The sequence below is a fragment of the Gorilla gorilla genome, chromosome 5 (genome assembly GCF_029281585.2).
Source record: "Gorilla gorilla gorilla isolate KB3781 chromosome 5, NHGRI_mGorGor1-v2.1_pri, whole genome shotgun sequence".
Classification (NCBI taxonomy): Eukaryota; Metazoa; Chordata; class Mammalia; order Primates; family Hominidae; genus Gorilla; species Gorilla gorilla.
The window spans coordinates 172,622,439-172,644,428 of NC_073229.2; the positions used below are offsets into that span (position 1 = coordinate 172,622,439).

At 42.0% G+C, this 21,990-nt stretch overlaps 1 protein-coding gene across 6 annotated transcripts in view; it reads left to right on the plus strand.

Annotated features, from left to right (window-relative positions):
- Window positions 1–21,990, plus strand: part of SASH1 (SAM and SH3 domain containing 1) — a 284,343-nt gene that overhangs the window by 187,245 nt on the left and 75,108 nt on the right. For all 6 annotated transcript variants that reach the window (XM_055391928.2, XM_063707936.1, XM_063707938.1 and 3 more), the window contains 3 exons: window positions 13,864–13,904; window positions 16,722–16,808; window positions 19,405–19,517. In XM_055391928.2, the coding sequence (XP_055247903.1) occupies window positions 13,864–13,904; window positions 16,722–16,808; window positions 19,405–19,517 (241 nt within the window). The remainder of the gene's footprint in view (window positions 1–13,863; window positions 13,905–16,721; window positions 16,809–19,404; window positions 19,518–21,990) is intronic.

Consider the following 21,990-nt stretch of genomic DNA (forward strand, 5'->3'; position numbering starts at 1 on the left):
AGCCCCCTGCTGCCTCACTTTCCCCCTAGGTTCCTGCATGTTTGGTAAAAATACTCAAAGCTGGGGCCCCTCCCTGCCCGTCTCTATAGGGATCAGTGACCCCATCTCCACGCCGCCCGAGCGTGTGGCAGCCCATTCTCACAGCAGCTCTTAACCTGGGCCTGCCTCACGCAAATAGAGAGCCAGAGAGGGCCTTCCAGAGGGGCCCCCGCCAGCCTCAGCCACATTTCCCCACAGAAAAGCCTCTCTTGGACCCCATATTTATTACACATATGCAGGAAATTTTAATAAAGGAAATAGAGCAAACAAATAATTTTGCCCCGTTTACAAAATAATTGGGAGCCATTTAGTAATGTAAATAGCAGGCGCAGTGGCTCCTGCCTGTAATCCAAGCACATTGGGAGGCAGAGGCTGGTGGATTGCTTGAGCCCAGGAGTTCGAGACCAGCCTGGGCAACATGGCGAAATCCTGTGTCTACAAAAACAAACAAAAATTAGCTGGACATGGTGGTGCGCGCTTGTAGTCCCAGCTATTTGGGGGCTGAGGAGGTGGGAGGATCACCTGAGCCTGGGGAGGTTGAGGCTGCAGTGAGCTATAATCACATCACTTCATTCCAGCCTGGCCAACAGAGTGAGACCCAGAGTGTCTCATAATAATAATAATAATAATAATAATAATAATAATAATAATATAATGTAAACAAAGGTACTTTCTTTTTAGTAGGCTGCTTAAGCTCATAAGAAATTACTTTTTGCTCATTTTTATAATAACTAGTTTTTGTGGTGAAAATGATGTGCTACGGCCCTGTTTTATTTTATTTTGCTTTTGATAATAATTTAGTAATTCTTAAGACAAAAAAAAAAACCTAAGTAAAATTTAAAATTCACAGTGAGGCCATAAAATGAAGGCATTTGTTTTTACTGGTTAGATCAAAACCAGAATAAAAAGCAGAATTTCAAGGCCCCCTCCCCCACCCCTTTTTTTTACACCTTAATTTTTATGCCTACTGAAGAACCATCAAAAGTCAGAATTTGACCTGAAGCCGCAGACTCCAGGGGCAGCATTACAAACCTAAATTGCACTTTCAATACCGGTAATTAGAGACAATGTGGTTTTGGCTTTCGGCTCACAGTATTGCACCAGGTACTGTGAATACTGTGATCAGTAAGACTAGTGAACCCCTTGACTCCATGAAGCTCAAGTTTTAGTGGGAAAAACATTGGTTTGGGTGTCGGAAGAGCTGAGTTTAATCTCCAGCTCTGTGACTTACAGTGACTAATTGCGTGACCTTGGACAAGTCACTTATATAAAGACTCTAGGCCAGAATCTCTTCATACATACAGCAAGGCTAGTTTTTTTGAGGGTTTCTGTGAGACTGAAATACGATGAGATTTATGAATCTACTTTGGTAAGCCAGACCAATGCTTTGTGGAAGTTAGTCATTTTCGTTTCTTCACCACTAACTGTGTGAATACATCCATCCTCACGCTACTAATAAAGACATACCCAAGACTGAGTAATTTACAAAGGAAAGAGGTTTAATTGACTCACAGTTCAACAGGGCTGGGGAGACCTCAGGAAACTTGCAATCATGGTAGAAGAGGAAACAAACACGTCCTTCTTCACATGATGACAAGAAGGAGAAGAATGTGTGCCAGCAAAGGGGGAAGCCCTTATAAAACCATCAGCTCTCGTGAGAACTCACTCACTATCGTGAAAACAGCATGAGGGTAACCGCCCCCATGATTAAATCACCTCCAACCAGGTCTCACCCCTGTTGGGGACACAGAGCCAAATAATATCAAACTGTTATGATTATATTCACCTGCATGTAACTGACATGTGACTTCAGTGTTTAGACAATGGGGACATCTTCTCATATAGCAGGTGGTCTGGAGTTGGGCTTTCCAAGGCCTGAGCAGCTTGGAATTATTCCCTCTCCTACTCTACCATCCTTAGTATGGAACTTTCTTCCTTATGATAAAATGATGCCTGTTCCAGGAGGGATAATGGGAAGAACCGGGCAAAAGGCATGTAGATGGAGTAAATCCTTTTTGTCATAGAAACACTAGCTTTCTTAGAAACATCTCACGATAAAGTTCTAGTATTTCTTCTCTGCCAGACACTGACACTTGGCCTCAACTAACTTCAAGGGAGTCTGGGGAAGTGAGTTTTTAACAAGGTGTACTGCTACCCCAAACAAACTCGGGACTCTGTAAGTAAGAAAGAAAATGAACTGGATATTGACATGGGAGGCAACTAGCTTGACTATTTTTATGTTACAGTAAGATCTTCTTGAGTTTTGTAAACTCCTGGAAGGTATGCGCCATGTTGTATGCAGTTTACTCATCCAGTGGCATAGAGCTTTATTATCTATACCAAGCAAACAATAAATCATTGACTGTATATGAAACTGGTCAGTTGCTGATTCCTTTTTATATTACCTCTCATTGTAAAAAATACTATGTGGGCTGAGGCATGGGGGCTCACGCCTGTAATCCCAGCACTTAGGGAGGCCAAGGTGGGAGAATTGCTTGAGGCCAGGAGTTCAAGACCAGCCTGGGCTACGTAATGAGATGTCTGTACAAAAAACAAAAAATCAAAAGATTAGTCGGGCATGATGGCATGCGACTCGAGTCCCAGCTACGTGGAAGGCCAAAGCAGGAAGATTGCTCGACTCCAAGAGGTAGAGGCTGCAGTGAGCCATGATTGTGCCACTGTATTCTAGCCTGGGTGATAGAGCAAGAACCCGTCTCAAAAAAAAAAAAAATGTATATATATATATATATGCACACACACAAACACACACACACACACACACACACCCTCTAGCATATGTCATGGGGATATTCTGAACATTAGTTATTAACTTTGAAGGAATTGAGAAGGCATTTATAACTTTACAGTGCTGGAATAGATGCTGTTACTGTCAATAGTGTTGTTAGTATCAAAGCTGGCATTCATGGAGCAATTTTATCTCAACTTCTTATGCAGTTCAGACCCATGAAGCCACAAATGAAGAAAAATATGGCCCAGATGGAAAAGAGAAGACCCACTGAGGGGTTTTTGGAAACCTCAGAGGATGACTGAATCCCATCCCAGATCTGATTCTCCCTCCTTCGAGCCCACATCGCTTCTGCACTTGGATAGTCCTGGCCTTAGTGAGGCTGTGGCCCAGACACAACCAGACCATGGGCCTCCCCTGTGGAGAGATGGCATTTGGCTGCTTTTCAGATGTGAAACTCTTTAAGTTTCTGCCAGTGACCCACATCATTAACTTTTGGTACAAGTCACCAGTTGGTGAATGAAAGGACACAAATCTCTTTCACTGCACCTTTGTGAGGGATTTTTAGAGTCAACAGGAGTGGGATCTGTCCTTGGCCTGGAAAGCCTTTTGGCCATTCCCGAGGTGCCAGAGAACCAGCCCCTTACAAGTTAAGAAATGGAAGTACATTTGAAGAAGGACTGAGGATGACTTGGTTCATAGGTAGGGTGGTTGAAAAAAAAGGCCGCTAATAATAGCTAGCTTATTTTATTTAATTTTTTTAGTGCTTAGCATGTGCAGGCATGTAGTAAGTATAGTAAAAGTCACAACTCACTGAAAACTCTAAAAATTCTATGTGATTGGTAACATTTTGTCTCTATTTTGCATAGCAGGAAACTGGGAATCAGTGGGACTAAGTAATGTGCCCAGAGTTAGTAATCAGTAGCGGGTAGAGCTTGGCTTTGAACACTGGCACTTGGACTCCTGAACCCACATTCTGAGCCATTCATTGTGTGGTGCCACTTCCTGGATAGTGGTCTTATGACAGCATTTGAGACATCCTTCACATGGAGGTACCAGTCAGCTGCTCATGATCTCTACCACAGACAGGACAAAAGGAGGCAGGCTTGATTTGCAGCAGGAAAGATAATGTTTAGTTACCTACAACCTCCGTATGTCTAATACAATTAGCAGGGGATTGAAGGATAACAAAGGTGATTGTCATTAGAACTAACGCTGCATGTCTAAATTAGCTGTATCTTTCTCCTTATTTTTCTGAGCAAGATGCCCTTTTGAGACATCTTATATAGAAGGAATAGGCTGACTTAAAGTGGTTCTGATGACAGCTGTAAATCAAAGATATACAAAGAGGGTGGGGTAGAAAAATTAAAAATTCTACAACTCACAGTTGGAGAATTTAGATCTTTCAATGTCCTTCTAGCACCTCCAAGTGTGAGAATTTGGATTGTGGGGCAAAAAGTCCTCTTTGAACCAGAATTAAAGATTAGATGGTATTACTGTTTAGAGTCAACGTCCACACTTCATACCTGAAAATCCTGCCATTTCTTTCGGAGAGTTAATGTTTTGGAGAGTTAATGATAATTGAGGTAATTGATGGACCCAAGCCATTTCCCTTGATATAAGAGCCTATATTGAAAAGCTATGCAACATCAATGACAAATTATTTAGTAGACAATGTGCCATACACAATAAGCTAAACACTGCTTAAGGAAGACAATAGGATATAATAACATGAGAATAATGGAAATGATATGCTGAAAATCCATTGGATAAAGAGATTTTGATGTCATGCTTAATCATTATGTGTGTTGTTTTTTGTAATTCTAAAAAACATACAAATTGCTTTTATAAAGTGGGAAGTAGAAGAGAAATCCTTGTGTCCATCTCAATTATTTGAGAGAGGTTAATGATAAAATAATTTACAAGGAGGAACCTTAGTGATTTGGAAACTTAGAATCTAGAATAGGAGATACGTCATGGCAATACTTGGTGGAATGGGAACAGCGAGTCTGCTGGAGAAGACTAAGTTCGTCAGTTTGGGACTGCTCTGTGAATAGTTACAAGAAGTAACATTTCGTAGGTTGCCTGTTCACTCTGATGGTAGTTTCTTTTGCTGTGCAGAAGCTCTTTAGTTTAATTAGATCCCATTTGTCAATTTTGTCTTTTGTTGCCATTGCTTTTGGTGTTTTAGACATGAAGTCCTTGCCCATGCCTATGTCCTGAATGGTAATGCCTAGGTTTTCTTCTAGGGTTTTTATGGCTTTAGGTCTAACGTTTAAGCCTTTAATCCATCTTGAATTGATTTTTGTATAAGGTGTAAGGAAGGGATCCAGTTTCAGCTTTCTACATATGGCTAGCCAGTTTTCCCAGCACCATTTATTAAATAGGGAATCCTTTCCCCATTGCTTGTTTTTCTCAGGTTTGTCAAAGATCAGAGAGTTGTAGATATGTGGCATTATTTCTGAGGGCTCTGTTCTGTTCCATTGATCTATATCTCTGTTTTGGTACCAGTACCATGCTGTTTTGGTTACTGTAACCTTGTAGTATAGTTTGAAGTCAGGTAGTGTGATGCCTCCAGCTTTGTTCTTTTGGCTTAGGATTGACTTCGCAACCTACTCATCTGACAAAGGGCTAATATCCAGAATCTACAATGAACTCAAACAAATTTGCAAGAAAAAAAAACCAACCCCATCAAAAAGTGGGCGAAGGACATGAACAGACACTTCTCAAAAGAAGACATTTATGCAGCCAAAAAACACATGAAAAAATGCTCATCATCACTGGCCATCAGAGAAATGCAAATCAAAACCACAATGAGATACCATCTCACACCAGTTAGAATGGCAATCATTAAAAAGTCAGGAAACAACAGGTGCTGGAGAGGATGTGGAGAAATAGGAACACTTTTACACTGTTGCTGGGACTGTAAACTAGTTCAACCATTGTGGAAGTCAGTGTGGCGATTCCTCAGGGATCTAGAACTGGAAATACCATTTGACCCAGCCATCCCATTACTGGGTATCTACCCAAAGGACTATACATCATGCTGCTATAAAGACACATGCACACGTATGTTTATTGCGGCACTATTCACAATAGCAAAGACTTGGAACCAACCCAGATGTCCAACAGTGATAGACTGGATTAAGAAAATGTGGCACCTATACACCATGGAATACTATGCAGCCATAAAAAATGATGAGTTCATGTCCTTTGTAGGGACATGGATGAAACTGGAAATCATCATTGTCAGTAAACTATCACAAGAACAAAAAACCAAACACCGCATATTCTCACTCATAGGTGGGAATTGAACAATGAGATCACATGGACACAGGAAGGGGAATATCACACTCTGGGGACTGTTGTGGGGTAGGGGGAGGGGGGAGGGATAGCATTGGGAGATATACCTAATGCTAGATGATAAGTTAGTGGGTGCAGCGCACCAGCATGGCACATGTATACATATGTAACTAACCTGCACAATGTGCACATGTACCCTAGAACTTAAAGTATAATAATAAAAAAAAAAAAAAAAAAAAAGAAGTAACATTTCCTTGGAGCTTCCCCAGTGCCAGACACTGGGCAAAGCTCTTAACATTCACTGTCTCATGTGATCCTCTTAACAGTCCATTAAGGGGTACTGTTTTTATCATCACAACTGCACTTAGACAGTCAAGGCTTAGATTGGTGGCAGCACTGTCATTTACCCCTAGTTCTGCCTGACTCCTGAATGTATGTGCTGGGTCAGGCCATTGTCTTGGTTTTGGTACTGCAGACACCTGCCTTGTTCGTTTATAAAGGTGACCCTGTAACAAAAAGCCAGCAAGTCCAGGCTGGGAATAGACTGTGAAATGAAAGAAAAAACCTGTATGGGGATTGTTTTGACCGGCTTGACAAAATGTCACCCATGTTGTCATTGATATTGATTATTCCTGGAGTTCTAACAGTATGCCAGATTTTGGCAATAGAATTGCTTTTCTGTCTCAGCCAGTGAATTCACAAGCTAAATCACGGGGCCAAGCAAGAGAGGTGCATAGGGCGTGGAATTTAAGGAGGCAACTCACTCCCTGCACCTGCTGGATTCTGAGAGAATCTTACACCAAATCAACACCAAATCTGTAAGAGGTGACCTCTTACAACTTGGGCTATCCATGTCTCTCTGGCATCATCCAAGTCCTGGCCCTGTGGCTGGAGAAAGGGTGACTCTCGAGTTTTTATGGCAACTAGTGGATAGTATGAATTGAATTTCGTTTCATATCTATTTCTCTTAAACAGAGGAGATAGGTTTGTGTGATAAAAGTATCTTTGATACCCAGAGGTTAGAAAGAAATATTAAATTGAGGAATTACTTCTTTAACATGAAATGATTTGTCATGAAAGGAGCAAAATATGAAGGTACAGTTATCCATACTTAAGTAGGCCATAAAGAAAATGAAAATCTTAACTACTTATTAATGTAAGCCCTTCAACCTTTTAACCTTCCCCTGCCTCCCCCTGTACACGCACAATTCAGTAGCACAGATGTGTCAGGCTTTTTTTTTTTTTTTTAAATGGTGGAGAAAAGGCTGCTACTGGCTTTCGGGACTGCCTTGGCAGGCCTGGGATGATGCAGGAAAAGACCCAGACACAGCAAAAGCCCAGATTTCAAATTCAGCAGGAAATCAACTAATGGAGAAGTTGATTTCCTGAGACTCAAGATTAAGGAACTTTGAAAATCCCTTAAGTACAGGTTTTCCAGTAACATATAGCATATGTTCCCTTCTTGGAAATGAGGTTATAACCACTTTCCTTTCTTTTTCTTTTCTTTTCTTTTTTTTTTTTTTCTTGGTTATAATGAAGTTTCTGGACAGCTCTTCAAAGCCAAAGCATGAAGTGTATTTTAGGAATTTGTTTATGCTTGGCCATTCATTGCACTTTTCTGGTGTGCTGGACTCAGTATGTAGAAACGAGATAGAGTTGTCTTTGTCTGGATGTAGCTTAGACTATTTGTGTATAAACGGAAGAAGAAAAATGAGTTTGAGCCGTAGTATTTGGCCTCCTTTCCTTCTAGAAGCAGATAGGGGGGTCTTGCAATAGCCAGATAGTCAATTCCCGAAAAGTGTTCTTGGAATATTTAGTTCTGATACTTCTATAGACCATGGTCAGGTTTGGTGTTGAAAACTTTCTGTTTTTGCAGGTTCTTCTGAGTATCATTTTAGCAATTTACTCAAGAGCTGGGCCAGTATATAATGGTATCCCCTTTCTGTCTATCCCTTAAATAATAGAAAAGAGGCATCCTGTTAAAGAATGTATACAATTTGGAATTCTGTTATACAAATGAGGAGGAGTCTGGGGAAGAGGGTGAGGTGTTGAACTCAGGAGTCAGAGACCTGGCCACCAAGCCCAGTTATGCCCTTGCCCAGCACGATTGGACCTCAGGCATGTCATCACTCCCATCTCAGTGACAGTCCTATTCTGTGATGGGGGGTAATGAGAGTATTGCATTTGAGAGATGGAATTCTATACAAGTGTAAAGAATTTCATGTTGACCTGTGTGTGTTCCTCCTCCTACTCTATGGTCTTACGAGGATCTCTACTGTAAAGCAGTAGACTCACTGGAAAAGAAAATATGGCAACCTAGAGTTTCCACTGTGTGGAGTGTGAGACTGCAATATAATTTTTTTTTTTTAAGATGGAGTCTCACTTTGTCACCCAGGCTGGAGTGCAGTGGCGCAATCTCGGCTCACTGCAACCTCCACCTCCTGGGTTCAAGCGATTCTCCTGCCTCAGCCTCCTGAGTAGCTGCGATTACAGGTGCTCTCCACCACACCTGGCTAATTATTGTGTTTTTAGTAGACATGGGGTTTCACCATGTTGTCCAGGCTGGACTTGAACTCCTGACCTCAGGTGATCCACCCGTCTCGGCCTCAAAGTGCTGGGATTACAGGGTCAGACACCGTGCCCAGCTGCGATATAATTTTTGTAAAATGGAGTTTAATAATATTCTAACCAGAAAGGTAAAGGAGCACTCTGCCTTCTTTTCCTTCTCCCACTGGCTGCTCCTCCTAAGTCTCATTGCTGGGCCTCACTTTCTCTTTATGACCACTAAAAATCGGGTTGCCCTGGAGCTCAGTCTTCATAATGTTTCTCTTCGTAGTGTTCAGCCAGTCTCAGAGCTTAGAGTATGCAAGTCACTTACACATTCTTATCTGCAGCTCTAGACTCACATATCCAACTGTTTCTTTACTGTCTCCACAGGGATGTTCAATAAGCACTGCACACTTAGCATTTCCAAAGGGGACCTCTTGTTCCCTCCCCTGCTGTTCCCCTGCCCAGCTTTCCCCATCTGGGGAAGTGAATGTTATTTCATTATTTAGGTTTCTGCTCATAGAAGCCTTCTCTGTCCCATCACCTCAACTTCTCCTCACTCCTTGACTCTGCAGTCGCCTTCCTTGAATCTGTCTTGTTTATTGCTATATTCTCAGGACCTCAGAGGATGCCTAACTCCTACTGAGAGGTGAATAAATAAATACTGAATGAAAGAATGAGTGAAAATGAATACACAAAGCAATTTAACAAAGAATTTGTTAAAGACAGAGGTAGGAGGAAAGAAACCAGTTCTGGGGATACTGTCTCTTAAATTATTATTATTTTTCAATGGGATTGATAAATTCCTTAATGTAGGAATTTTCTTAAGTGAATTTTGCCTTCAGGAACAGCTAAAGCAGTTTAGGGATCTTGAGGAAAAATGTTGACACTTAAGCAGATAGATTTGGGGTCTTAATAGTAGGAGTTATTGATGAACAAATATTTGCTGAGGTTCAGTTCTGAGACTTTAAATCCAATACTTGATGATAATTAAATGTTTAAATGGATTTTTAAAGCGCAGCAGAATATTAATTATTGCTTCCTGGTCATCAAAATCCATGCTGAAGTTACCATACTTTTTACCCATTGACAATGAAAAAGATGAGTCCAAAGAGCAGATCCAGCTCCAGTGCCCACCATCCTCAGGCCTGGGGCTTCTGGCTGGAGGAAGGAGGTACTACTACCAGGAGGCCTCTTTGGAGCTGACGTCTGAGCATTAATTTCTTCCACCAGGAGATTAGTAAATGACCCCTTCCACCTGCTGCCATCCACTTTTGGACTTGGGTTATATCATTGATTTTTGCTCCTGCTGGATGAATTGTAATAATCATTCTCAAGGAGAAAGGAGATGGCATTTTGTGCTGCTTCTATGCCAGCTTCTGTTTGCAGGGAGAAAGTCACTGCATCCAAATTCACACGTTGAATTTGGATTCAACGTAAAATTCAAAGGATTGTAAATTTGATGAGTTGGGGAGCCTCACGCTTATGAAACATGGGCTTGTTATGCTTTGGCCAGCATCTAGGTGGTGAACTTGTGAAATTTTAAAAACAAAATCCCACTCACCACAGCAAGATGAATAAAGAAACTACAGTGCCATCTGCTGGCTTCCTGGGAAAGTTCAAGCAATGCCTGGGCCAAGTCCAAACCGGAGGATAAAATTATTCAAAGTGTGTGATAGTTTGAAGACGGTAGATTAAAAATAGTGAAAATATTGTCAGTCATCATTTCAGAGAGGAAAATGCAATCACATTTTGTGCTAATGGTGTAGCAGTGGGAGCGTACATTTTTCTGCAGTGTACTTTTTGAAGTATTTTGATGACTTTTAGGGAAAGTAAAAATTCGCAATTTATGTTTTCGCTTATTACATAATCAGTTTTATCCTGAGGTGGGGATATTTGGTCCATAGCAGTTAGGTCAAGACTTCTCTAGTCCTGGCCGGACACGGTGGCTCATGCCTGCAATCCCAGCACTTTGGGAGGCCGTGGCGGGCAAATCACCTGAGGTCAGGAGTTCAAGTCCAGCCTGGCCAATATGGTGAAACCCCGTGTCTACTAAAAATACAAAAATTAGCCAGGCGTAGTGTCATATGCCTGTAGTCCCAGGAGGCTGAGGCAGGAGAAATCGCATGAACCTGGGGGTGGAGGTTGCAGTGAGCCGAGATCGCATCACTGCACTCCAGCCTGGGCAGCAGAGTGAGACTCTGTCTCCAGGGGAAAAAAAAAAAAAAAAAAAAAAAAAAGACATCCCTAGTCCTCAGGGTGAGGACAGAAATACATATGCGGCTCCCTATCCCTCTGGTGGCCCCTTACAGAAAACATGTTTAACCAGCTGCAGACCCCAGCCCGCTGAAGTAAGGTGGGCAGCTGCACAGTCCCATGACTTGAAGTGCAAAGTACAGCACAGTAAGATTTTTTTAAAAAATTAAGAAGCTAAACTTAGCAGAAACCCTTCTTTCTTTCTGAAGGATTTCCTGCCTCAGTCCCCAGCCAACTAGCTTGCTCTTATTTTGCTCCCACTTCTCCCGTGGCCCTTAGCATGTTACATTTGCTGCTTCTCTTCCTCATTCTTCTCCTCCCCTTCCTCCTCATCATTTCTTATGCTTTTTTGTTCCTGTCTCCCTCCGTCCCTAACCTGTGGCTCCCCTTTCTTCGTGTTCATCCATGTACCTTACTTGTGCGTTGTTCAGTACATTTTGGCTGAAAGATTTAAATTTTGAAATGGCTACCTCCTAAAAGCCTTGCAGGTAGATACAGGTATTTTCATTTTTGTGTGGATAGGAGGAAGGAGAGTAGGTCCTAGCCATGTTTTGGCACAATTTGGTGATAAGTGAGATTTTCCTTACATGTTCTGTATTCACAGCACAGGAATAAGGGAAAATAACTAGAATTCAAAACTAGCTCTTGTCCTCTCTAGCGGTTTCTCCCCTGATTCTGTTCTTAGCTCCGACTCTCCCTTAGTTTACAATAGAAAGCTTTCAGATTTTTGTGCTGGTCATCAACAGTTCTCTGCACTCAGCCGTGGAGAATGGTGGTGCTTGCAGGGCATGGGCCTGCCACTCAGAAATGGCACCCAGTGGTCAGCCCACACCAGTGCAGCTACACCAAAGGGTGGTGGCTTATTAAAGGCGCCTCTGCGTGAAAAAGCCTCCCTCCCCTCTCTCTGGTCACCTTAGATTCTCAAGGTCCTTTTATCCAAAAGGTAGGCAGAAAATCACTTTAGGTGATTAGGATATTCAATTCTTCTTCCTCTGAATGAGACAGAGTCTCATTCAGTCACCCAGTTTGGAGGTCAGTGGTGTGATCATAGCTCACTACAACCTCAGACTCCTGGGCTCAAGTAGTTCTCCTGCTGCAGCCTCCTGAGTAGCTAGAACTAGCACTATAGATGCATGTCACCATACCCAGTTGAACTTTTTGAAAGTTTTTTTTTTAAGGAGACAGTGTCTCACTATGTTGCCCAGGCTGCTCTCCTCCTGCCTCAGCCTTTGCTCTAATTTTTTCAGTGTAACTCATACCTGGCCTCCCACTTTCTTGTCTTCCCTAGCCTTCAGATGCAAAAATCACCTCTTCCATCTTCCTTCCTGGTGGTGAACTTGTAGTGAAGATTCAGGTTTAAATCCCCCAAGTGTCTGTGTCTCTTCTGATGCAGGTGCCTTCTTTGTGGTTTCCCCTGGCTGCAAGCCCAAGGATACTGTATTTTCCTTCTGGGATTTGGACACACCTAATGAAAGATTTTGCTCCACACTCTACTGTTCCCTGTTCCTTTTTTTTGTTTTTGTTTTTTTTTTTTGAGATACAGTTTCACTCTGTTGCCCAGTCTGGAGTGCAATGGTGCGATCTTGGCTCACTTCAACCTCTGCCTCCCAGATGCAAGCAATTCTCCTGCCTCAGCCTCCCGAGTAGCTGGGATTACAGGCCTGTGCCACCACGCCTAGCTAATTTTTGTATTTTTAGTAGAGACGGGGCTTTGCCATGTTGTCCAGCCTGGTCTCAAACTCCTGACCTCAAGTGATCTGCCCACCTCGTTCCCTTTTTGATACAACCAATTTTAACTTTCTTTGGTTTTCCTGCTTTCTTTCTTTAAATTTTGTTTGTCTAAGTTTTTTTCTGGAGAAATGCTTAATGAACTGGTTTTGGGCTGTGTACACTTTTCAGATTATTTGGGTTAATCTGTATCTGCCTTCACAAACTGGCAGCCAAAGGTGTTGGGGTGGGAGGCAAATTCGATGCCCAGACATGTATTGATTAATTTGGACACATGTTTAAAAACATTGGTTTATTTACCATCACTTAAAAATGTTAGAGCTCTTGTATAAAAATACAGATTTCTGGCTGGGCACAGTGGCTCACGCCTGTAATCCCAGCACTTTGGGGGGCCGAGGCAGGAGGATTGCATGAGGTCAGAAGTTCCAGACCATCCTGGCCAACATGGTGAAACCCCGTCTCTACTAAAAATACAAAAATTAGCCAGGCGTGATGGCGCATACCTGTAATCTCAGCTACTTGGGAGGCTGAGACAGGAGAATCGCTTGAACCCAGGAGGCGGAGGTTGCAGTGAGCCAAGATCATGCCACTGTACTCCAGCCTGGGCTACAGAGCAAGACTCTGTCTCAAAAAAAAAAAAAAAAATGCAGATTTCTGTCTTCTTTTTGAACATTGGAAGATTCAGCAGGATGGACATTGCACTTGCCAATTGGCGGCAACCAACTGGAGGAACTACGTACTGGCCGCCCCCTTTATTAGGGGCACTCAATATCCTGTTGTGGGTGTCTCACCCACCTCCCTGCCCCGTTTGTTTTCCTAGAGTCGACCACTGTACTCATCTGTGGGCCCAAGTGGCATTTGTGGTGCTGAGTTTATGTTTTCATTATTATTTGCTTTCTCTTTTCCTCTTACACAAGAGACTTCCCAATGGCAGTAACTTCACTTGTATTAGTAGTTCACAGAAAGAAAGGTACTTCAGCGATCGTCTAGTGAAGTCTGTCTTCTTCATTTAATATTACAGGTCTCACCTTCGAGTGAGTCTTTAATAAATGTCGACAAATGGCACACGAGTCTATTTCTAGGAAGTCAGCAGATGGGTAGAAAAAGCCAGTGGTAAATAGCCTATAACAATTTCCCTGGCTGTATTAAGTAGTATTGATGCTGGGTCAAACTAGTTAGGAGGATTTTCAGTTCTCCCATGAAAGCAAGGCTCTCTGGTAATCTGATTTGTTTTTCTTTTCTAGGAACCCTCTTCATAAATCAAACTCAGAAGACAGCTCTGTAGGTCAGTACCACTTTTCTTGGTTTACCTATTTAATTATTTCAATACTTTATAGAAAACACGAATATGTGAAAATACAAAACCCACAATAATCCTTCTACTCAGAAATAAACACTGTTAAGATTTTGATGTACATCCTTATTCTCCTTTTTCTAGGCAGTTTTAAAAAAACATAATTGTGATCATATTCTGCATACTGTTTTATAGTTTTTAAGTTGAATATGTTATGAGCATTTTCCCATGACTGAATATTCTCTACGTTAATACAGAAAAATTAGAAGCAACCTAAATATCCAGCAAAGAATGAATTGGTTAATTAGCTTATGGCACATCCAATATGGTGGAATATTATGCAGACTTAAAAATTTACTGCTGCTGTAAAAATCCTGGGGTCTGTGTCCCTAATAATGTCATTAGGATAAATCCTTCAATTTGGAATTTTTTGGATCCAAGATTATGCATAATTAAGGCATTGTATGTTTTATATATTCTTGATTGTAAAATTCACTCTTGGTTTAGTAACAGCTATTCTGTTTGGGTCAGAGGGTGGGTGGCTGATAGTGATTAGGAACATTAAGTACTCAATCAACCCTGGCTGCCTGGCTTTGAATCTGCTGACCCAATAGCTATCACCTTGTGCAGCTCACTTGCACCAAGCCTCAGTTTTCTCATCTGCTAGGTGGGAACAATGATGTGTCATATAATTGAGTATTAAATGAAATTTTGCCATTAGATAGCAAAGTGCCTGTATATAGTAGCTGAATAAATGTTAGCTATTACCATTTATTAGGCTGCTTCTCTGTTTCAGAAACATGAAAATGGGAGAAGGGAGAAGGGAATATAGCTTATAGTCAAAGAAATATATTGTCAGCCTGTGCAGTGGCTCACTTCTTTTATCCCAGCAATTTGGGAGGCCAAGGAGGGAGAATTACTTGAGCCCAGGAGTTCGAGACTGACCTGGGCAACATAGCAAGATGCTTTCTCTACCAAAAATTTAAAAATTAGGTGGGCATGGCACCATGCACCTGTAGTCCCAGCTACTTGGGAGGCTGAGGTGGGCGGATCCCTTGAGCCCAAGAGTTTGAGGCTACAGTTAGCTGTGATTGCACCACTGCACTCCAGCTTGGACAAAGAGACCATGCCTCTTAAAAAGAAAATAAATAGGCCGGACGTGGTGGCTCACATCTGTAATCCCAGCACTTTGGGAGGCCGAGGAGGGTGGATGACGAGATCAGGAGTTCGAGACCAGCCTGGCCAATATGTCGAAACCTCATCTCTACTAAGAATACAAAAGTTAGCTGGGCGTGGTGGCTCGTGCCTGCAATCCCAGCTACTCAGGAGGCTGAGGCAGGAGAATCACCTGAACCCAGGAAGCAGAGGTTGTAGTGAGCCAAGATTGCACCGCTGCACTCCAGCCTGGGCGACAGAGCAAGACTCTGTCTCACAAAAAAAAAAAAAAAAAAAAAAAAGAAAGAAAAGAAAAAAGAAAGAAAATGAATATTCCCGAACTGTCCAAGAGCAAGATTGAGTTAATAATAACTAGTCTGCTTTAACCCTGCATGTCTGACATTTGCTTCAGTGTTAAGCCCAAAGGCAGTGGGTGATACAAAACTTGCCATGAAGCTCTGTCTTTGGCGGAAAGACTCGGGTTTCATTCCCACAGCTCTGGGGGCTGTCAAAACTTAAATGTGAGGGCATCCTGTTTTGACAGACGACGCCCTTTCTAGCCTGGGAGCACCAAAGACATGGTTCCCACACGTCTGCTTCATTGCTTGGCACCACCAGTCTAGACTGGGGAAACCCATCACTTTGCTGGGCCCTGTTTCCAGTGGCCATGGAGCAACCAGACAGACAACAAGTGGTGACAGAGCTGCTATTTTGAATGTGCCACATCAGCACGATGCAGACACCGCTGCTGCTGCTTTTTATTTGTAAAGAATAAAGGACTGCTCTACCCACTCATTTTACTTACTCTCCCCTTTCGCTTTGCTTTTAAAAAGGTATTACGTGTTATCGATGATCGGAACCCTACGACATATTAAAAATGTCTAGCTATAGCAGCGAATTTGTTTTCACTTGAAAGTCACCGCAGTCATCTGGAAAGGATGGGGGGTGGGGTGGGTAGAGGGAGACCCATTTGGGAGATGACACAGCCGGATTGCAGTCTTGCTTGTCTTTGTGCCCTGGGTAAGCTGTAGGTGGGTCACCAGGTAGCCTGAATGCCAGGGAGTGCCATAAGCATGCCATAGCGAGACCCATGCAGACCACACTTCTGAGAGTAACACTGGGGGCCAGACCCAGAGACCCAGGGGACCAACTCCTCTGACCTGTGGGCCCAGGACATACCAACCATTCTCTTCTTGTCGTTAAATCTGGAATAACAGAAATAAACCAAGGGTAGATCAACAACAGAAATAACAACAAAACCAAGTGAACTTCTTAAAATACCCTATTAGTGGTGTAGTTGAAATAATTGTGGCTAAGACCAAAGGGGGGAAATATACTGCAAGACGAGGCCAAATTAGGCATACTAGTTAAACAAACATCAAAGTAAACACAAGAATGCATGTTCTGCCTTCCTTTTTGATGTTTCCGTTTCTCATCTTAACCTCACTGCACCGTTTCTTGCTACTAGGAAATTTGCATTTCTTTTAAACAACTTTATAGGCATCTCCCATTCTTTCACTAACTGAAAGAAAAAACTGTCCTTTTGTGAAATCAAAGTATTCTTACCAGCTTTGAATTACAAGGAAGAGGCTACTTTTGTTATTAATGATGAATTTATTGCTTGTGCTTTTTGTTCCTTTTTTTTTTTTTAAGGAAAAGGAGACTGGAAGAAGAAAAATAAGTATTTCTGGCAGAACTTTCGAAAGAACCAGAAAGGAATAATGAGACAGACTTCAAAAGGTACTGCAATGCAGCTGGCGGACAGTAGGTCCTTTTAGCTCTAACATGGGAAGAATCCTGTATGGCTAATCTCAGTGGATGCTATAAGTTAGCGTAACTCACCGCATGTGCCCATAAGATGTTCAACTTTTCTGACATTTCTGTTATTACTTTAAGACTTTGTTCCAGTGATTTTCTTTTGTTTTAAGTCAAAGAAAACAAAAGGGGACAAGTTCACAGTTCTTTCCTTTCATAGATCTGACAGCAGAGGCTGAAGCTTTCGTTTCCTCAGTCGCACCAACCTCAGAAAGATCTTTACTCTTCTCTCGTCAAGATCTAGCCTGAAAGGGCCTAGAGAGCCCTAGCATGTGTTGGTTTGGGGCTCTCCTGTCCGCGTTCCCACTGAGATCCTTTGCATTCTTCTGAGCTTCTGATGCTCTTCTGCAGCGGGATGGTTATGGGGTGTTGCCCCTGGAAACTCCAGTGGTCTGACATCATGGGAATTTGCCCGGGTGGCTTTGTGAAGGGAGTTCTGTCCTACTCTTGGCTGTGTCTTTTGTTGTTGTTTATATAGTAAGTAAATATATCATCCCTTTGAGGCTCAGTTACATAATTTATGTTTCCCCAGTATTCAGAGAAGAAACCAGAACAAATCCACTTCCAGATTCCAGTCCAGCTGAATGAGGTTATCAGTAGATTAAAAAGTTTTCCTTGATCACCAGTGACACTGCTTGTTTTCCTTTACAAAATCTTAGTGTCCTGTGCTGTGTGGAACGTCTGTCTGATTATCAGTACACGTGGAAATGAGAAAAACGGATGTGAACAGCAGACACGTCACAGCACACCTGGGTTCCTTGGCAACATTCCACTTGGTTCTTTTTTCAAGTTGTCCTACTTTTAAGCATTCCCAGTTTTTTGTATTCACCCAGCATCACTTATGATTCAAAATAAACCTTGGATTCTAAAAAAAAAAGAAAAAGTCTAAAGCTAAGGGAAAGGGAGAGGTACAGAGGGAGAGAGAGGGAAGGAGGAAGCCAACAGTTTACCAGCTGACGTGGATTTTTAAAGAACCCAACCAACTCCCCATCACCCGCTCTACCATTTGAGGTGACACAGATAGTAAAATGAATCAACCCATCAGGCTTCTCTCTTCACCCAGCACACACTGTTATTCTCCCTGTGCAAGTAGCAAAGGTAACTTGAGGGAACCTGAGGAATATTTTTGGACTGATTGATTACAAAATGGAAATTAGATGGAAATACAGGGCAACATAAATTCCAAAGTCAGCCGTGCCTGAAATGGTTTCCTACAAGTCTACAGGCAGACTCTTTCCCTCTGTCTCTTACACCAAAGGCAAATTAAGCCACAGCCGGGGGGCATCCTAACGATACTGGAAGCTGGTAAAAAGTATGAATGAGAAAGATGGGGAGGAGAGCAGGGTGTGGAACTGGAGTGGGGATGTTAAAGCTCATGTTCAGTAACATGTCCTTCCGCACACGCTGACCAGAGGCACCACTGCCCAATGTGGCTCAGATATACCAGAGGCAATAGCAGTCTGTTTGCTCTGTAGGAAAATCTTTGGAATCTAATAGGACATTCTCTTCTCTGCGGTTCTAGCTGCCTTCAGGTGTGAGTTGGAAGTTGATTTTCCCTCAGTTTGGAAACCAATTTATGACAATAATACTTTCAGATACAGACCTATATGGCACCCTTCTTCTAACTCAACATGCTTCATGTCTGTGATTTGCACTTAGCATTTTTTTTTTTTTTTTGTCTTCAGATGGAGTCTTGCTCTGTCACCTAGGCTGGAGTGCAGTGGTGTGATCTTGGCTCACTGCAACCTTCACCTCCCGGGTTCGAAGCAATTCTCCTGCTTCAGTCTCCTGAGTGTCTGGGATTACAGGTGGCTGCCACCATGCCCGGCTAATTTCTGTATTTTTAGTGGAGATGGGGTTTCACCTTGTTGGCCAGGCTGGTCTCGAACTCCTAACCTGAAGTGATCCACCTGCCTTGGCCTCCCAAAGTGCTGGGATTACAGGCATGAGCCACTGTGCCTGGTGCACTTAGTTTTGAGGAATAATAACAGTGAAATAGCTTAGTAGGATTGGAAGGTTTTGCCAGGTCTGAACTCTGTGACCTTCCTCTGTCATGACCTAGGATTCTTTCCCACTTCTTTGCAAAAATATTTTCTTCTCATTTGTATTTCTAATGGGAGGACACAAAGAACCCACAGCTGAAGGAGCCTTGGAATGCTTGTATGATCCAGTTGGGTGTGTAAATTAGATCTTCACTCCACCTATAGCGAGGAGCTCTCTCTCACTTTCCTCCAAAACCCGTCCACTGGGTACTCTATCTCAAAGGCTCTGATCATCTTGAAGGATTTGTTTCTATGGTGACACCCACGTGTTCTGCAAGCCTGTTTCTCAATCAGAGGTGCTTATTGGCTTCTTAAAAAGCAGCATATTTTTGCCACCCTTTGCTTCATCAGTAACATTCAACATACATAGTGTCCTGAGCAACATTCTTCTCTAGCCCGAGACAGCAGATGTTCAGCATTGACGTTCTGTTTCGCCATTCTTGTTTTCACTCCTGTTATTCTTTGTCCTCAATCTCCAGGAGAAGACGTTGGTTATGTTGCCAGTGAAATAACGATGAGCGATGAGGAGCGGATTCAGCTAATGATGATGGTCAAAGAAAAGATGATCACAATTGAGGAAGCACTTGCTAGGGTAAGCATGCAGATACCTGGTTTATATTTGTGAGGATTTGACTTTCTGAAGTGTAAAAATGTTTGCAGCCAACAAGGGGTATAGGAATCAGGTACCCATGTTGTCAGATAAAATATTTATTCTGTTTACTTGATACAAACATTCTACTTTGTGAGGTGAAACTTCTATAGTCAATGAAAACATGAATGAATGAATGAATGAATAGCAGATATTTTTGATCTGTGGACCACATTAATGAGGAAAATGGCCTTCTGAATGCAGCTGCAAAATTCACAAGCCTTTTGAAAAGAATGTAATCAGTAGTAAAAGATCAATTATTAAATAAAAATCAAATGTACTAAAAACATTGTAAACATCAGGATTTTTTGTTTTTTTGAGATAGGGTCTCACTATGTTGCCCAGACTGTAGTGCAGTGGTGCAATCACAACTCACAGCAGCCTCAACCTCCTGGGCCCAAGCAATCCTCCCATGTCAGCCTCCTGAGTAGCTGGGACCACAGGTGCGTGACACCACACCTAGCTAGTTTTTAAATTTTTTACAGAGACAGGGTCTCTTCATGTTGCCCAAGCTGGTCTCAAACCCGTGGGCTCAAGTGATCCTCTCACCTCGGCCTCCCAACATGTTGGAATTACAGGCATAAGCAAGCGCACCTAGCCTATAAATATCAGTTCTATAAGATGCCTTCACAAACTGAATTTTGAATAATCTAAAGGTTATACTTACTTTCATATCTAAGTAAATATTAATTGCAATTTATTGTGTTTGTTTTTTGTTTTTATTACTTCCCCCTGAGTTAAGTTAGGCACTACAAGAAGCCTAATTAACCTTTAGGATACTAGAGCAGCATTTATGATAGTAAGGCAGCAATTTATTAAGAGATTCCCTGCTTTGTTGTTGAACAACAAACCCATTGATTCTTGAATTTTCACTTTGAACAGTTGGTTCAGTACTGGGCAGATAAGTCCCAAATAAACAGGTTTAGAAATTGACAAAAACCTTCAAATCACCAAGGAACCATTGAATGAGTTAAGACTTTACCATTGTCTTGGTCCATTTTGTGCTGCTGTAACAGAATACCACAGACTGGGTAATTCATCAAGAACAGAAATTTATTGGCGCATAGCTCTGGAGGCTGGGAAATCTCATGTCAAGGGGCCCCAGCAGGTTTGGCGTCTGGTGAGACTGTGCTCTTCTAAGATGACACCTTGTACACCACATGATCTGCAGGGGAGGAAGGCTAGATGCTTATAAGCCAGAAGGAGGAATGCCAAGAAGCTAAAGGGGGCAAACTTGCCCTTTGATAATGACGGTAATACTACCCTATCACCTCCCAAAGTTTCACCTCTTAACACCGCCACAACAACTACCAAATTCTCACCATGACCTTGGGGGAGAGACAAACATTCAACACATAGAAACCGTAACATTCAACCTATAGCAACCATTGAGTGGAACCTTAAAGGTCTGAAACCTTGAAACAATGGCACACATATACTCAGTTTAGTTTAATATACAGTAGTTCCCTTTTACATGCAAGGGATATGTTCTGAGACCCCCAGTGGATGCCTGAAACTGCAGATGGTACCAAACCCTATACATACTATGTATGTTTTTTCTTATGTTCCTATGCATACATATCCATGGTAGAGTGTAATCTATAAATTAGGTATAATAAAAAATTAACAACAATAAAAATAAAATAGAACAATTACAACAATATCCTGTAATAAAAGTTATGTGACAAAGATGTCCATTTTCACTACTGTTATTCCACATAGTACTGAAAGTCCTAGCTATAGCAGTCAGGCAAGAGAGAGAAATAAAAGACAACCAAAGATACCACTGAAAAACTATTAGAACTGATAAGTAAAGTTGCAGGCTACAAAATCAACACATACATTTCTGTGTGTGTTCAGCAACAAATACTCTGAAAAGAAATCAAGAAAGTAAGCCCATTTATAGTAGCCACAAATAAAATACCTAAGAATAAACTCAACCAAAGAAATGAAAGCTCTCTATAATGAAAACAATAAAACATTGATGCAAGAAAAGGACACCAAAAAAAAAAAAAAAAAGGAAAGCTATTCCATGTTCACGGATTAGAAGAATCAGTATCATTAAAATGGCTATGCTACCCAAAGCAATCTACAGATTCAGTGCAATCCATATCAAAATACCAATGACATGCTTCACAGAATTAGAAGAAATGATCTTACACTTTGGGAGGCCGAGGCGGACAGATCATTTGAGATCAGGAGTTCGGGACCATCCTGGCCAACATGGTGAAACCCCGTCTCCACTAAAAATACAAAAATTAGCCAGACGTGGTGGCACGTGTCTGTAGCAAGCTACTTGGAAGGCTGAAGCAGAAGAATAGCTTGAATCAGGGAGGCGGAGGTTGCAGTAAGCCAAGATCATGCCATTGAACTCCAACGTGGGTGAGAGTGAGAATCCATCCCCCCCACCCCCCAA